The sequence below is a fragment of the Pseudophryne corroboree genome, chromosome 2, assembly GCF_028390025.1.
Source record: "Pseudophryne corroboree isolate aPseCor3 chromosome 2, aPseCor3.hap2, whole genome shotgun sequence".
Taxonomy (NCBI): Eukaryota; Metazoa; Chordata; class Amphibia; order Anura; family Myobatrachidae; genus Pseudophryne; species Pseudophryne corroboree.
The window spans coordinates 425,310,490-425,327,185 of NC_086445.1; the positions used below are offsets into that span (position 1 = coordinate 425,310,490).

Below are 16,696 nucleotides of genomic sequence, written 5' to 3' on the forward strand. Positions count from 1 at the left end.
AAGTCCCCTTCTTCCAGGTTCGCTATCACTGCTCTGAGTGACTCCATCTTGAACTTGAACTTTTTTTTTTTTTATGTAGAGGTTCAAGGACTTCAGATTTAGAATAGGCCTTACCGAGCCATCCGGCTTCGGTACCACAAATAGAGTGGAATAATACCCCTTTCCTTGTTGTAATAGGGGTACTTTGACTATCACCTGCTGAGCGTACAGCTTGTGAATGGCTTCCAACACCCTCTCCCTTTCGGAAGAGACGGTTGGTAAGGCAGACTTCAGGAAACGATGAGGAGGATCCGTCTCTAATTCCAACCTGTACCCCTGAGATATTATCTGCAGGATCCAGGGGTCTACCTGCGAGTGAGCCCACTGCGCGCTGTAATTTTTGAGACGGCCCCCCACTGTCCCCGAGTCCGCTTGAGAGGCCCCAGCGTCATGCTGAGGTTTTTGCAGGAGCCGGGGAGGGCTTCTGTTCCTGGGAAGGAGCTGCCTGTTGGTGTCTCTTTCCTCTTCCTCTGCCTCGTGGCAGGTACGACAAGCCCTTTGCTCTCTTATTTTTGTAGGAGCGAAAAGGCTGCGGTTGAAAGGTCGGTGCCTTTCTCTGTTGGGGAGTGACTTGAGGTAAAAAAGTGGATTTCCCGGCAGTAGCCGTGGCCACCAAGTCTGATAGACCAACTCCAAATAACTCCTCCCCTTTATACGGCAAAACCTCCATGTGACGTTTTGAATCCGCATCGCCTGTCCACTGTCGTGTCCATAAGGCTCTTCTGGCTGAAATGGACATAGCACTCACCCGAGATGCCAGTGTGCAAATATCCCTCTGTGCATCACGCATATAGATAAATGCATCCTTTATTTGTTCTAACGACAGTAAAACATTGTCCCTATCTAGGGTATCAATATTTTCAATCAGGGATTCTGACCAAACTACTCCAGCACTGCACATCCAGGCAGTTGCTATAGCTGGTCGTAGTATAACACCTGCATGTGTGTATATATTCTTTTGAATAACTTCCATCTTTCTATCTGATGGATCCTTAAGTGCGGCCGTCTCAGGAGAGGGTAACGCCACTTGTTTGGATAAGCGTGTGAGCGCCTTGTCCACCTTAGGGGGTGTTTCCCAGCGCGCCCTAACCTCTGGCGGGAAAGGGTATAATGCCAATAACTTTTTTGAAATTATCAACTTTTTATCAGGAGCAACCCACGCTTCATCACACACGTCATTTAATTCTTCTGATTCAGGAAAAACTGTTTGTAGTTTTTTCACACCATACATAATACCCTGTTTTACGGTATCTGTAGTATCAGCTAAATGTAACGTCTCCTTCATTGCCAAAATCATATAACGTGTGGCCCTACTGGAAAATACGTTTGAATTTCTACCGTCGTCACTGGAATCAGTGCCCGTGTCTGGGTCTGTGTCGACCGACTGAGGCAAAGGGCGTTTTACAGCCCCTGACGGTGTTTGAGGCGCCTGGACAGGCATTAATTGATTGTCCGGCCGCCTCATGTCCTCAACTGACTGTTTAAGGGAAGATAAACCATCACGTAATTCCACAAATAAAGGCATCCATTCTGGTGTCGACCCCCTGGGGGGTGACATCTGCATATTTGGCAATTGCTCCGCCTCCACACCAATATCGTCCTCATACATGTCGACACCACGTACCGACACACACCGCAAACTCACAGGGAATGCTCTAATGAAGACAGGACCCACTAGCCCTTTTGGGGAGACAGAGGGAGAGTCTGCCAGCACACACCACAAAGCGCTATATATACAAGGGATATCCTTATATTAAGTGCTCCCTTATAGCTGCTTTAATATATATATATATATAGCCATTAATGTGCCCCCCCTCTCTGTTTTACCCTGTTTCTGTAGTGCAGTGCAGGGGAGAGACCTGGGAGCCGTTCTGACCAGCGGAGCTGTGACAGAAAATGGCGCCGTGTGCTGAGGAGATAGGCCCCGCCCCTTTTTCGGCGGGTTCTTCTCCCGCTATTTTTCCAGTCAGGCAGGGGTTAAATATCTCCATATAGCCCCTATGGGCTATATGTGAGGTATTTTTAGCCTTGTATAAGGTTTATATTTGCCTCTCAGAGCGCCCCCCCCCAGCGCTCTGCACCCTCAGTGACTGCCCAGTGAAGTGTGCTGAGAGGAAAATGGCGCACAGCTGCAGTGCTGTGCGCTACCTTATGAAGACTGAGGAGTCTTCAGCCGCCGGTTTCCGGACCTCTTCACGCTTCAGCATCTGCAAGGGGGTCGGCGGCGCGGCTCCGGGACCGGACTCCACGGCTGGGCCTGTGTTCGATCCCTCTGGAGCTAATGGTGTCCAGTAGCCAAGCAGCAAATCCACTCTGCATGCAGGTGAGTTTACTACTTTCCCCCTAAGTCCCACGTTGCAGTGATCCTGTTGCCAGCAGGACTCACTGTAAAGAAAAAAAAAACCTAAACTAAACTTTCTCTAAGCAGCTCTTTAGGAGAGCCACCTAGATTGCACCCTTCTCGTTTGGGCACAAAATCTAACTGGAGTCTGGAGGAGGGTCATGGGGGGAGGAGCCAGTGCACACCACCTGACCTAGTAAAGCTTTACTTTTTTGTGCCCTGTCTCCTGCGGAGCCGCTATTCCCCATGGTCCTTTCAGGAACCCCAGCATCCACTTAGGACGATAGAGAAACTTAATGTTTTCTACACATGGAACACTTTCTACAAACGTGTACATTGACGGTACTGTGTTGGAAACGTCATAGCATAAAGGCCACAGATCTTAAAAGATCATTTTTACCATAGGCATTTACTGTAAAGAGTACATATGCATATAATGCCTAAAATAAATCAGAATAGAAAAATGATCCACATTTTGAGAGGATCATCAAATACACAAAATATACATTTTACAGCCCAATATACGTCATATTTACAAAGCACTGTAGATTAACCGGTATCCGGACTCCAGGTCGACAACAAAAAGGTCGACACACCTTAGGCCGACGCCAATTGGTCGACACACCTTAGGTCAACATGGACAAAAGGTCGACATGGACAAAAGGTCGACAGGAACAAAAGGTCGACACGGAAAAAGGTCGACATGAGTTTTTCACAATTTTTTTCTTTTTTGTAACCTTTTCATACTTAACGATCCACGTGGACTACGATTGGAACGGTAATCTGTGCCGAGCGAAGCGAAGGCACCATGCCCGAAGCATGGCGAGCGAAGCGGTGCACTAATTGGGGTTCCCGGTCACTCTACGAAAAAAACGACCCCAAAAAAACATAAAAAACTCATGTCGACCTTTTCCCATGTCGACCTTGTTCATGTCGACCTAAGGTGTGTCGACCAATTGGCGTCGACCTAAGGTGTGTCGACCTTTTTGTTGTCGACCTGGAGTCCCAGACCCGATTAACCAGATCAATGTGTAAAAATTGGGAACTGCTTTGTGGAATCTTTAGTTCTTAAAACTGTCAATGTTATAACTCTCTGGTAGAAGAAAAAAAAACCTCCAAGCCAGGAAATCTTAGTTCAGGGGAAAATACATTTTCATTACACAGAAACCAAAATGATAAATCTTGAAATGTTCTTATTACAAATCCTGCAGAAACATCATATTTCTCTACGCATACACTCAGATCTGGGCTATTCATTCCACATGTGTGCTGCTATGTAAACTGTGGAAACAGCCGGCATACTAAAAATGAAATACTGTAATTAAAACCAAACTGAACTGCCTGAAAGCATCCAAACGCTTGAAAACATGAATAAATAAGCAAACACACTCAGACGCAGAATTCCCAAACAACCTCGTTTTAAGATGAGGATGAATGTGGTTGTTTAAGTCTTTATCCATCTCTTTCATAAGCCTGCTGCTTTTTGGGAGGGTAGTGCATGTTTCAACACATATTTGTCTTATGTTAAACACAGTTGGACTCAAGGTGTGTACACATGGTGAGATTCGGGCTAACCCCAATTCTCACTATGCGACAGGGACTAAGTAGTTATCGCAAGCACATAATGACTGTGCTTGCGATACTGACTATGGGGGTAATTCAGATCTCATCGCAGCAGCAATATGTTAGCTAATGGGCAAAACCATGTGCACTGCAGGAGGGGGGGGGGGGCTGATATAACATGTGCAGAGAGAGTTAGATTTGTGTGTGTGTGGGTTATATTGTTTCTGTGCAGGGTAAATACTGGCTGCTTTATTTTTACACTATACTGTAATTTAGATTTCAGTATGAACACACCCCACCCAAATCTAACTCTCTCTGCACATGTTACATCTGCCCCCTCCCTCCCCTGCAGTTCACATGGTTTTGCTCATTAGCTAACAAATTTGCTACTATGATCAGATCTGAATTACCTCCTATGTGCGATTTGTGTCAACTTTGACTATCTGTTCTATGAGTTTATCTATGCTTGTGTAATGCCGATCGTGCGGGACCGCGCATCGGCATCGCATCAGGATCGCAAGGTGACTTTCACCTTGCGATCTGCACTAACATTTCTTACGGTTTTGACTATATAGTCAAAATCGTACGAAAATATCTCACAGTGTGTACACAGTACACACCATCAGTGGTAAAAGTGGAAATTAAGAAGTTGTGGTTTAAGAAATTGCCATTGACTGTAGCTAGATAATTTTGGCATCAAAGCATTAGAAGTGGCAGTATAGCAATACCACTGTATACTGGTCCACTTTGACCACTGGCTGCTTTTTGTCTATGTTAATAAAATGAAGATTGAAAAGCTTTGCCTTTGGGGAGAATTTCATTCTACAACTTGTTAATGACTAGTTGCTCACTATTAAAAAAAGGAGATTACTGCATCTTAATACATACCTACCAACATTGCTGTAAAATTACCTGGGATCCTATGAGCCCAAAAAGGAGGCAAAGCCTTGCTGTGAAGGGGCTTGGCCTTGTGGCAAATCCCTGTTTGTATCGCTATGAAGGCATGCCCAGCATTCTCCGAGATGCTGGGCTGCCCCCAGGCTCTCCCGGCACTGTGAACAGATACTGTGCACATTGCAAGGCATCAATTCATACACTGCTCTGCTATGCAGTGTTCAAGGTACAAATGTTATCTCATACAACATTGCTGTAGTCATGCCAAACAGCCCCTCTTGGACATCAGGTCCTGCCTTCTTGTTACTTGAAAATGTGTTGCAATGCAATGAGACTGGGAGGCACCAGGAGACTGTGCTGATTAATCTGATATAGACTTTTGAATATCTGTGTGCGACCGAGTCTGTAAACAAAATACTACGATTCTGCAGCCACAGCTTTTTCCCACACCAAGTTCCGTTGTGCTTTATGTACAGACTCATTCCCACACAGATATTCAAGTGTCACATATCAAATCAATTAGCATAGTCTCCTGGTGCTTCATTGTCCCATCACCTTGCTACTTAGATGATTTTTTAGGTAAAATGACACAAAAAATAAGCCTGACACTAGCAAAGTCGCATGGGACCAGGTGGTCACTTGCTCCAGGCATCTCATCTAACATGGCGCATTGAGAGTGGTTGCATGAGGACACATCTGTAACACAACAGGTAGATAATAGTGACCATATTGGGCAGAATATATTGCTGGAGGTCTCAATGCATCTTGTCTTCTTCCAGAGACCCTTATGGATTGAATGGATTCTAATACTGAGCCGTAAGCTTTATTGGTGCTGTAGAGAAAATGGGCCAGTCACAAATGGATAGGCTTAAGATAATGAGTATATTTGAATGTTCATGTTCAACACCCAGGATATGTGGCAGTATCAACCTGTGTATGTCTGGCTTAACCTTCTGGTCAGGGCTACACAAATACCGTGCACTAGGGTATCTGTCTATTTGTGCTGAGCCGGTATGCCTGTCCATCTAATGAAATTAGCACTGGTATTCTGTCTTGTTTTTAGATGTGAGAACTTATTTTGTAACTGCTGTGGTTACAAAAAAAAAGAAGAAAAAAAAGAGTTGTTCCATGGACTCACTGAGCTTTTCCCATGAGACAGACATGCCCGGCCACCCCAACGTAATAGTTTGAGAAGTAAACCACGGTATTAGATTTCATGTGGCAAATTCTCTGAGGCATTGGCACACTGTGAAGTTTAATACCATAAGTAAGATGTCAGAGTGTTACTGATGAACACTTACAACTTCCATAAACTTACATTATCTTAGCTGCCTTGATTTGTGGACTACAGTTAAATAGTTTTATAGTATCTCAATGTGATAGCAACCGTATTAGCCCTTAGTTACTGATAATGCTTCTCAATTGACCATCTACTTATATAATCTTTAGACAGCCATATGAAAAACTCCAGAGGGACAACCCTTCCATTGCCAAAACAGCAAGTTACTTTACAATGATTAATTCAGTGTTTCAGTAGACACAAAACACATACTGTAATAAGGGTGTGCAAATGTTGTAGATTATGTAATATAATACTAAACATTTAAATGAAGCCTAAATAAGAAATAAACCTTCAACTTATCACTTCTAGAAATAAGAACTTCAATGTTAACATTCAAACATAAACTGGCTCATCGATATTAAAACCTAAACATCTTCTTAAGTAGCATTTAAGTAATACGTAACTAAAATGCCTTAAACTTTATCTGTGTTTTTTTCTATATATATCAACAAAACAACCAACCTTATACAACCACCAATGACTGTGAACTGAGAAAGCAGCAGCTATACAGTATGTAGTTTGTACTAAGATACACGACTTAGGTTCAGACGAAAGCCTCGGACTTCAATCATAAGTATGCAAATCCCTGATTCAATATAAATGAACATTTCAATGCTCCTACAGGCAAATAAAACTTAACATCTTAAATCTTAAGTAAATCCATGGTTAATTTCAGTCACTCTTATAAATGCATATCTGATGTCGTTGTTACTTTTAGCATGCTCATATATTTATGCATACCTGTAAAGTGCCTTTTGGAATTTTATATGTATTTTCTATGTTTCCGTTTTCTTTACCTTTCGCTGTAAAAACAAAATATAGATTAGAAGAAATTCTTAGAGTCAAATTTGAAAATGTCATTCAACAGCTAATTTATCAATCATTCTCTTGAAATGAGTAGCCTTTGTAGCAGACTATGGTTTTTTTTGTACTTCCATCTGTATATAGAAGCTGCATTCCAGTAATTAGGACTAAATAAAGACTATGGTTTGTATTAAATGGTAGACGTTACTATAAATCCAATATAATAAAGTGAAAGTACATTTATTCTAAATATAAAGTGTCACCCAAATTTACCTGAGACCACAGCTGGCCATCCAACATGGCAGATGGCTGGTAGAAGGAGGGGAAATAGCTCGCTTGGGGAGTTTAATCAAATGTATTGCTCGTATTAGTTTCATCAAAAGGACTAAGCAATATACCCATCGAGCTCGCCAGTTTACATAGAAACAAGTTAACAATAAACACGATTGTATGCAAAGCAAATGTGGGATACACCGTGCAAGGACCCCCCCCCCAAGTAATAAAAAGAAAGATAAATACATTCAAAAGTTGATATATCGCTGCTTCAAATTAGCGGATCATTATCCACCAATCTCGTCAAAAACCAAGAAGATGTCGAAAAACATTTGACAAGTAAAAGTTTTTAGTTTGGGCAGGAAGGATTGAAATATAACTTTCCCAAAGCTCAAAAAATTTAGCTACTCTGGATTATTTATCAACTGATGCCTCTAACCAATCCATTTGAAACAGATAAAACACTTTTTCTTTAAATACGGAAAATGGATGTGTTTCTGGATGGTTCCATACTTGCAAAATGTTTTTTTTAGCTGCTGAGCTTAAAATTAATAATAATTTACGACAACCCCAGGACACCCGTTGACCCTAATGCAAAATACCACATATAGCCCATTCAGGGGTAAATGGTATATAATTGACCAAGTTATCTAATGCATATCTATAAACTTTGAGCCAGAAGGGTCTAACTTTTGGGCAAGACCATACACAGTGGTATATATCTGCGTTATCTTCTTGACATCTATAACATCAATATGAGGAAGAAGAGCCCATTAAATATCCCCTATGGGGACTAATATATGTTCTATGATGAATGTTCAGGAATAACAGAGATACTAAGGACGGTGATTTGACGTCCAGGAATTTAGGGGGAGCTTTTATCGCTCTCTGCTATACTTAGAAAGATTACAATGGAGAGAGATAAAATCTCCTCCCTAAGTTCCTGGATGCCAAATCACCGTCCTTAGTATCTCTGTACAGTATGTTCTATTAGTGTACTAATTAGCACGAACAGCTTGTAACGTACAACACAGATTCTCTAACACCGACGATCTACAGTACTGTGTTGCTCTAACAGTTAGTTGCGTTAGAATACACTAATTTATATTTACTGGTATGTCTATAGGTGCTCATTACCACTGTGTATTTTAGATAGCGAATGAGTCGCTCCTGCAGATTTACCCCGATTTGTATGAAACCTGTGTGCACCCTTCCTTTGAATGTTTTACAATGGATTACACAGAAAAAAAAATAATAATAATGTGAATGTCACGGGAGCACAAAAAAAAAAAAGATTGGCACTTTGGGAATCGAACCCGGGCCTCTCAGCGTGGCAGGTGGGAGCCTTCATCGCTAGCCCACAACACTGCATGGAAGATTCACAAGTTCATGTGTAATAGTACTGCAAAGAAAGATTCCTTCCCATTGGTGTTCGTTTATGCCGTTAGGGGACTCGGACGCTTCTTTAGTGCAGCATACTAGCAGCACAGTACACTTAATGATGCCCGCTCGCACCCACACTCCCATACATTGCTGGAAACACGCATTAAGCCCCTGGCAACGCACATGAACCCTCTGGCAACGCGCCAGAGACCCCTGGCAACGTGCATGAAACCCCTGGCAACGTGCTGGAGACCCCAGCGAGCATGAAACCCAGAGCATTAAACCCCTGACAACAGGCAGGTAATTTAAAAGTCATTAGAAGCCTTACTGTGTGTCATCATTTGTAAGGGGCATTATTGTGTGTGGGCCATATAATGGTGTCAGGGCCAAAACTGTGTGTGGCATAATATGTAATTGACGTTACAGTGTGTGGCATATTGCGTAATGGGCATTACGGTGTGTGGCATAATGTGTAATGGGCATTACTGTGTGTTGCATAATGTGTAAACGGGCATTACTGTGTGTTGCATAATGTGTAATGGGCATTAGTCACTGCTGTGGCCGCCGTTCATTCCTGCTCCCTATGAGCACCCACCAACAAAATCATAAATCGGCACCTACTGTACGTTTCAGCCCTATAACCAGATAGTGTTGTTAATGACTATGATTTTTTTAAATCATATTTTCTTTAAGAAACGTATACATTGAGGTCAGCAAAAAAAAAACAACCCAATAATAACGAAAGACAATAAATGTCAAATTCAAAGGACTAGGTGTGAAAATAACATTATCCATTGTGACTGAATCGGAATAATACAGAGTTGAAATTTTGTATCATCAACAACAGTAATATTGTTATCTATTTGAACATTAAAACATATAAAATTAACAAAGCGAGGTTGAAAAGTAAAAACTAAAACAATAGAGAAAATTTGTGACAAGGGGAGAAGGCATGGGGTAACGGGGGAGGAGCGAGGCGAGATGGGAGGCCCAGCAGCGAGTCAGGAGAGACAAACATAAAATGAGATTTATGGTAAGAAATTACCGTTGTTAAATCTCTTTCTGCGAGGTACACTGGACTTCTCAAGGATTAACATCGGGGTGTAGAGTAGGATCTTTATCCGAGGCACCAACAGTCTCAAAGCTTTGACCTTCTTCCCAAGATGCATAGCGCCGCCTCCTATATCACCCCGCCTCCATGCACAGGAGCTCAGTTTCGTTAACCAGCCCAATGCAGTAGCAGGTACCAAAGACGACAACCGCTCTTAGCCAAGTACACCACACACTCACCACAGGAGAGGGTGTCAATACCAACCCAAAGAAGCTAAGTGTGTCAGGGTGGGCACCTCGTGGAGCCCAGTGTACCTCACAGAAAGAGATTTAACAAAGGTAAGTTCTTACGATAAATCTCATTTTCTGCTGTGGGGTACACTGGGCTCCACAAGGATTAACATCGTTGATGTCCTAAAGCAGTTCCTTATGGAAGGGGACGCACTGTACCGGGCACAAGAACATGGCGTTCAAAGGAAGCAACCTGGGTAGCGGTGGTATCTAAGGCATAGAACCTTATAAACGTGTTCCCTGAGGACCACATTACTGCCTTGCACAATTGTTCAAGGGTCGCACCACAGTGGGCCGCCCAAGAAGGTCCAACCGACCGAGTAGAATGGGCCTTAATAGTAGCAGGAGCTGGACACCCAGCCTGTACATAAGCATGTGCAATCACCATTCTAATCCATCTGGCCAGAGTCTGCTTGGAAGCAGGCCAGCCACGTTTGTGAAAACCAAACAGTACAAAAAGAGAATCAGATTTCCTAATGGAGGCAGTTCTCTTCACACAGATACGGAGCACCCGTACCACATCAAAAGACCGCTCTTTGGTGGACAACTCAGGAGAATTAAAGGCCGGAACCACAATCTCCTGGTTAAGGTGGAAGGAAGACACCACCTTAGGTAAATAACCTGGCCGCATTCTAAGAACTGCCCGGTCACGGTGAAAAATCAAATAGGGAGGAGACTTACAGGATAAGGCACCCAAGTCAGAGACCCTTCTAGCTGAAGCAATCGCCAGCAAGAACAGGACCTTTAGGGAAAGCCACTTAAGGTCAGCAGATGCAAGAGGTTTGAATGGAGACTCTTGTAAGGCCTCCAAAACCACCGACAAGTCCCAAGGGGCCACAGGTGGCACATAAGGAGGCTGGATCCGCAACACACCCTGAGTGAATGTATGGACATCAGGTAGGGTAGCAATTTTTCTCTGAAACCAAACCGACAAGGCAGAAATGTGAACCTTGAGGCAGACCAGATGTAGGCCTAAGTCCAAGCCCTGTTGTAGAAAGGCCAAAAGTTTGGACGTACTAAACTTGAAAACGTCATGATTGTGAGACGCACACCAAGTAAAGTAAGCATTCCAGACCCTATGGTAGATCCGAGCAGAAGCCGGCTTACGGGCCTTCAACATAGTTTAAATGACCGCCTCAGAAAAACCCTTGGCCCTCAGGACAGAATCCTCAAGGGCCATACCGTCAAAGCCAGATGGGCCAAATCCTGGTAAACACAAGGGCCCTGAACAAGGAGGTCTGGTCATTGTGGAAGTAGAATGGGATGATCCCACGAGAGACCCAGTAGATCGGAGAACCAGTGCCGTATGGGCCACGCTGGAGCAACCAGTAGCAGGTTTCCTCCTTCTTGCTTGAACTTCCGTATTACTCTGGGCAGGAGTGACACTGGAGGGAACATGTACGGTAGCTGAAAGTTCCATGGAATTGCCAGAGCGTCCACGAACACAGCTTGAGGATCCCTTGTCCTTGCTCCGAAGATCGGAACCTTGTGATTGTGTCGAGACGCCATCAGATCCGCATCTGGAAGGCCCCATGTGTTCACGAGAAGTTGAAACATCTCCAGATGGAGGCTCCACTCTCCAGCGTGTACATCCTGATGACTGAGATAGTCCGCTTCCCAGTTCAGGACGCCCGGAATGAACACTGCGGATATGGCCGGCAGATGGCGTTCTGCCCACTGAAGAATCCGTGATACTTCCCTCATTGCCATGCGTCTTCGAGTGCAGCCTTGATGATTGAGTGGTGGCATTGTCCGATTGTACTGGAACAGGTCTGTTCTGTATTAGATGCTGGGCCATTGTCAACGCATTGAACACTGCTCGCAATTCCAGAATATTTATCGGGAGTAGAGACTCCTCCTTGGTCCACCGACCCTGAAGAGAGTGTTGTTCCAACACCACGCCCCAACCTCTCATATTGGCATCCGTTGTCAGAAGGACCCATTTGGATATCCAGAAGGGACGGCCCCTGCTCAGTTGTTGGTCCTGCAGCCACCAGCTCAGTGACAGGCGGACCTCTGGAGACAATGAGATCATGTGAGATCTTATCCGGTGAGGCAGGCCGTCTCACTTGGTCAGAATTAACTTCTGCAGAGGGAGAGAGTGGAACTGAGCATACTCCACCATGTCGAAAGCCGACACCATGAGACCCAGCACTTGCATTGCCGAATGTATCGACACTTGCGGACGAGATAGGAAGCAACGAATCCTGCCCTGAAGCTTCAGGATCTTCTCCTGAAACAGGTACAACCGTTGGTTGTGAGTGTACAATAACGCTCCCAGGTGTAACATGTTCCGAGCAGGAACCAGGGAGGATTTCTTCCAGTTGATTAGCCACCCGTGGGCTGTCATGCACTGGACCGTCAGATCGAGATGACACCGGATAAGTTCTGGGGAATTTGCCAGGATCAAGTACGGTAGGATCCTGAGCCCTTGACGGCGGAGTGTAGCAGTCATGACCGCCATTACTTTGGTGAAAACTCGGGGAGCCGTTGTCAAACCAAAGGGTAACACCGAAATTGGTAATGAAGGTTGCCCACCGCAAACCGCAGGTACTGTTGATGAGATACCGCAATAGGAATATGCAGGTAGGCATCCTGTATGTCCAGGGAGACCATATAGTCCCCAGGCTCCATGGCCAGAACAATAGAGCGCAGAGTTTTCATACGAAACTTGGAGACCTGCACATGCTTGTTCAAGGACTTCAGATTGAGAATGGGCCGTGAGGACCCATTCGGTTTCGGGACTAGAAACAGCGGTGAATAGTACCCCTTGCCTCCCTGAGCCAGAGGCACCTGTACTACCACTCCTGTGGTCAGGAGGGAATGTACCACTGAGTGCAACGTGTTTGCTTTTGCCGGATCCAGAGGCACATCTGTCAGGCAAAACCGCTGCGGGGACGATTCTTAAAGGATATGGCGTAACCTCGAGCGACGACTTCCCTCGCCCAGGTATCTGAAGTGGTCTTCAACCATTCCTGGGCAAAACCTAGAAGTCGGCCCCCCACCTTGGGTTCCCCGCAGGGAGGCCCGCCCCGTCATGCATCAGGCTTGTCCATTTTCGAAGCTGGCACGCTTCGGTCTGGGCTTGACAGGTCTGGAAGCATGAGCTTGCTTTGGGTACGCCTGACCTTTAGCTTTTCCTGGAAGACAAAAGGGCCAAGGGAAAGTACTTTTAGCCTTCTGCGTTGAAGGAGCCGTACTAGGTAGGCAAGCTGTTTTAGAAGTAGCCAGATCAGCCACAATCTTATTGAGGTCTTCTCCAAAGAGAATGTCTCCCTTGAAAGGAAGCACCTCCTGGGGGTCATTCCGAGTTGTTCGCTCTGTAATTTTTTTCGCATCGCAGCGATTTTCCGCTTAGTGCGCATGCGCAATGTCCGCACTGCGACAAGTAAATTTGCTATGCAGTTAGGAATTTTACTCACGGCTTTTTCTTCGTTCTGGTGATCGTAGTGTGATTGACAGGAAGTGGGTGTTACTGGGCGGAAACTGGCCGTTTTATGGGTGTGTGCGGAAAAACGCTAACGTTTCTGGGAAAAACGCGGGAGTGGCTGGAGAAACGGAGGAGTGTCTGGGCGAACGCTGGGTGTGTTTATGACGTCAACCCAGGAACGACAAGCACTGAACTGATCGCAGATGCCGAGTAAGGTTGAAGCTACTCAGAAACTGCTAAGAGGTGTGTAATCGCAATTTTGAGAATCTTTCGTTCGCAATTTTAAGATGCTAAGATTCACTCCCAGTAGGCGGCGGCTTAGCGTGTGTAAAGCTGCTAAAAGCAGCTTGCGAGCGAACAACTCGGAATGACCCCCCCAGGGTTTTCTTGGAATCCATAGCCCCCGACCAGGATCTCAACCAAAGGATACATCTGGCCAAGACGGACGTAGTAGCAGCTTTGGCCGCAAGCACCCCAGCATCAGAGGCCGCCCCCTTAAGGTACAGAGAAGCCATGGTAATATACGAGAGACATTGTCGAGTATGCTCAGATGCGTGGGAAGGCAGCTCCGCGCCTATCTTCTGAGCCCACACCCCAACAGCTTCAGCAGCCCAAATTGCTGCAATGGGTGGCCTATGCACAGCCCCCGTTAGGGTGTAAATCGCTTTCAAACAACCCTCCACACGACTACCCGTCAGTTCCTTCAGAGAGGTGACGGTAGTTACTGGCAGAGCAGAGGAAACTACCATGCACGCCACAGGAGAATCTACAGGGGGAGGAGTTTCACAATCTTTTACATAGCTCCGCAGAGAGAGGATAGAGAGCAGACAGTCTCTTATGCGGTGTGAATTCCGGTCCCGGAATATCCCATGAGTCCTGATGTATGTCAGCCAGGAGTTGAAAGTGAGGTAAAATTTGTTTAACCTCTTACGTTTAAACCTATTCCGCGTTTTAGAGACAGCCTCAGGACCAGGATCATCAGACACCTGAAGAATGAGGCTAATTGCCTCAAATCAAATCCGGGACATTCACCAATGAGTTCCCTTCCCCATCAGAAATATCTGTGTCAGTGTCTGTGGGATCAGTATATGCACCATCCTCCTCAGAGGAAGTGTCTGGGATAGCAGTGGATTGGGAGGAGGTAATGGCCGTTGAGAAGACGACTTAGTCTTAGGCGGGCGAGACTGACACTTAGATTTAGTCAGTGACCGGTTCAAACGCTGTAACTGAGTGGAGATTTGATCTGCCCATGGCGGGTTAATAGCAGGGACCATAAACTGCTGCATCGTCACAGGTGGTCCCACAGGGGGTGCCCATTTAGTTACAAGCGTGTTTAACAGCGTGGAAAACGTAGCCCAAGGTGGGCCCTGTGATGCCCCAGTTGCTACCAACCCACTGCGGGGTAAGGAACCCCCTGAACCTAAACTCTCAGCTGCCATATTATCCTCCGTCACGTCTGCGGCCTCACTACCACACAGTGTGGGAGAAGCACCAGCGTCGTTGCCACGTGTAGCAGACATAAGAATGTGCACAATATAGGGCAACCTGGTACAAGGTGTAGCAGCAATATACCTAGCAAGAACACTCGGTGAAGTAAGTCCATGACAGCACAAACCAGGAGTTCAAGATATATATATATATATATATATATATATATATATATAGTGACTATGAATCACAAGTAAAAATACACAGCAAGTATATCTTGTGATACAATCCTATATTATACAGAAAGAAACCTGAAACACTTAGCCCCCCTCAGGTCTAGCAATATAGGGGTAGCAAGCTGAGTGAAATACCTTTTAATAATGCAACCACGCAGCAGCTACATGCACACACACAAATATAGTCACAAGCGTACCATGCAGAAATTATGTACCATAAGCCTGCACTGGATTAGCAATACAAAGTAATACTCAGTATGGCTATATGTGTTAACAATAGATAAAACAATGCACAGTAAACACTGGATGTATATCACAGGGCGTTTGTACCACACAACCCTGAATGTATGCACTCTTTCTTTACTAACACTGTCCCAGTGCAGGTAGAATACTCAAGTGTCCTGTAGGAAGCACAGCACTGGCAGTCAGGTGGTTCCCCAGAGGAGGATTTGCCCTAGCAGTCCCAGGAACAGCAAGGCTCTGTCTGTAATGGCTGCTGACCGGGAGTGAGGGAGAGAGAAGCAGCTCCAGGGCGGGAACATTGCTGAAATGGCGCCCTGGGGCAGGGAGGGAGGGCCTCAGGTCCGACCTGCTCCCCCTGCTGGCATCCTCACCAGGTGTGCGGGCAGTGTAAAAAATAGGATTTTAATTACCTACCGGTAAATCCTTTTCTCATAGTAGAGGATGCTGGGGTACATTTTAGTACCATGTGGTATAGATGGTTCCGCAGGAGCCTTCGGCACTTTAAGACTTTTCAACAGTGTGAACTGGCTCCTCCCTCTATGCCCCTCCTCCAGACCCCAGTATAGGAACTGTGCCTGAGGAGACGGGCAACTTCGAGAGAAGAATTTACATTAAACTAGTGGCGAGATTCACACCAGCTCACACCATACCAAAAACATGCCGTCTAACATGGCCTTTAACATAACCCATGCTAACGTGCATGCATAACGTAACAGCAACTGCTGTAAAACATCTTAACACATGAGAACCTGTGTAAAAAGACAAAACGTAATTTGCAGGAAAAACTAGCACTGTGCGGGCGCCCAGCATCCTCTATGGACTACAAGAAAAGGATTTACCGGTAGGTAATTCAAATCCTATTTTCTCTTACGTCCTAGAGGATGCTGTGGTCCATTTTAGTACCATGGGGATGTACCAAAGCTCCCAGTATGGGCGGGAAAGTGCTAATGTTCCTGCAGAACTGACTGACCAAACTGAAGGTCGTCAGCAGCCAAGGTGTCAAACCTGTAAAACTTAGCAAACGTGTTTGCCCCTGACCAAGTAGCAGCTCGGCAAATTTGTAACGCCAAGACACGCAGCCGCCCAGGAAGAACCCACTTTCCTAGTAGAGTGGACCTTTACCGAACTCGGTAACGGCAATCCTGCCGTGGAATAAGCGTGCTGAATGGTACCTCTGATCCAGCGCGCAATAGTCTGCTTAGAAGCAGGACCCCCAATCTTGTTGGGGTCATAGAGGACAAAGATTCTGTTTTCCTTATCCGAGCTGTTCTTGCAACATAAGTCCTCAACGCTCTGACGACATCCAAGGACTTTGAAACGGCTGAGGTGTCAGAAGCCACTGGCACCAACACAGTTTGGTTGATATGGAAATAAGACAC

The 16,696-nt window shown here is 45.4% G+C and overlaps 1 protein-coding gene across 27 annotated transcripts in view; it reads right to left on the reverse strand.

Annotated features, from left to right (window-relative positions):
• Positions 1–16,696, reverse strand: part of ABI3BP (ABI family member 3 binding protein) — an 860,645-nt gene that overhangs the window by 482,607 nt on the left and 361,342 nt on the right. For all 27 annotated transcript variants that reach the window (XM_063953560.1, XM_063953556.1, XM_063953543.1 and 24 more), the window contains exon 6: positions 6,921–6,982. In XM_063953560.1, coding sequence (XP_063809630.1) covers positions 6,921–6,982 — 62 coding nt within the window. The remainder of the gene's footprint in view (positions 1–6,920; positions 6,983–16,696) is intronic.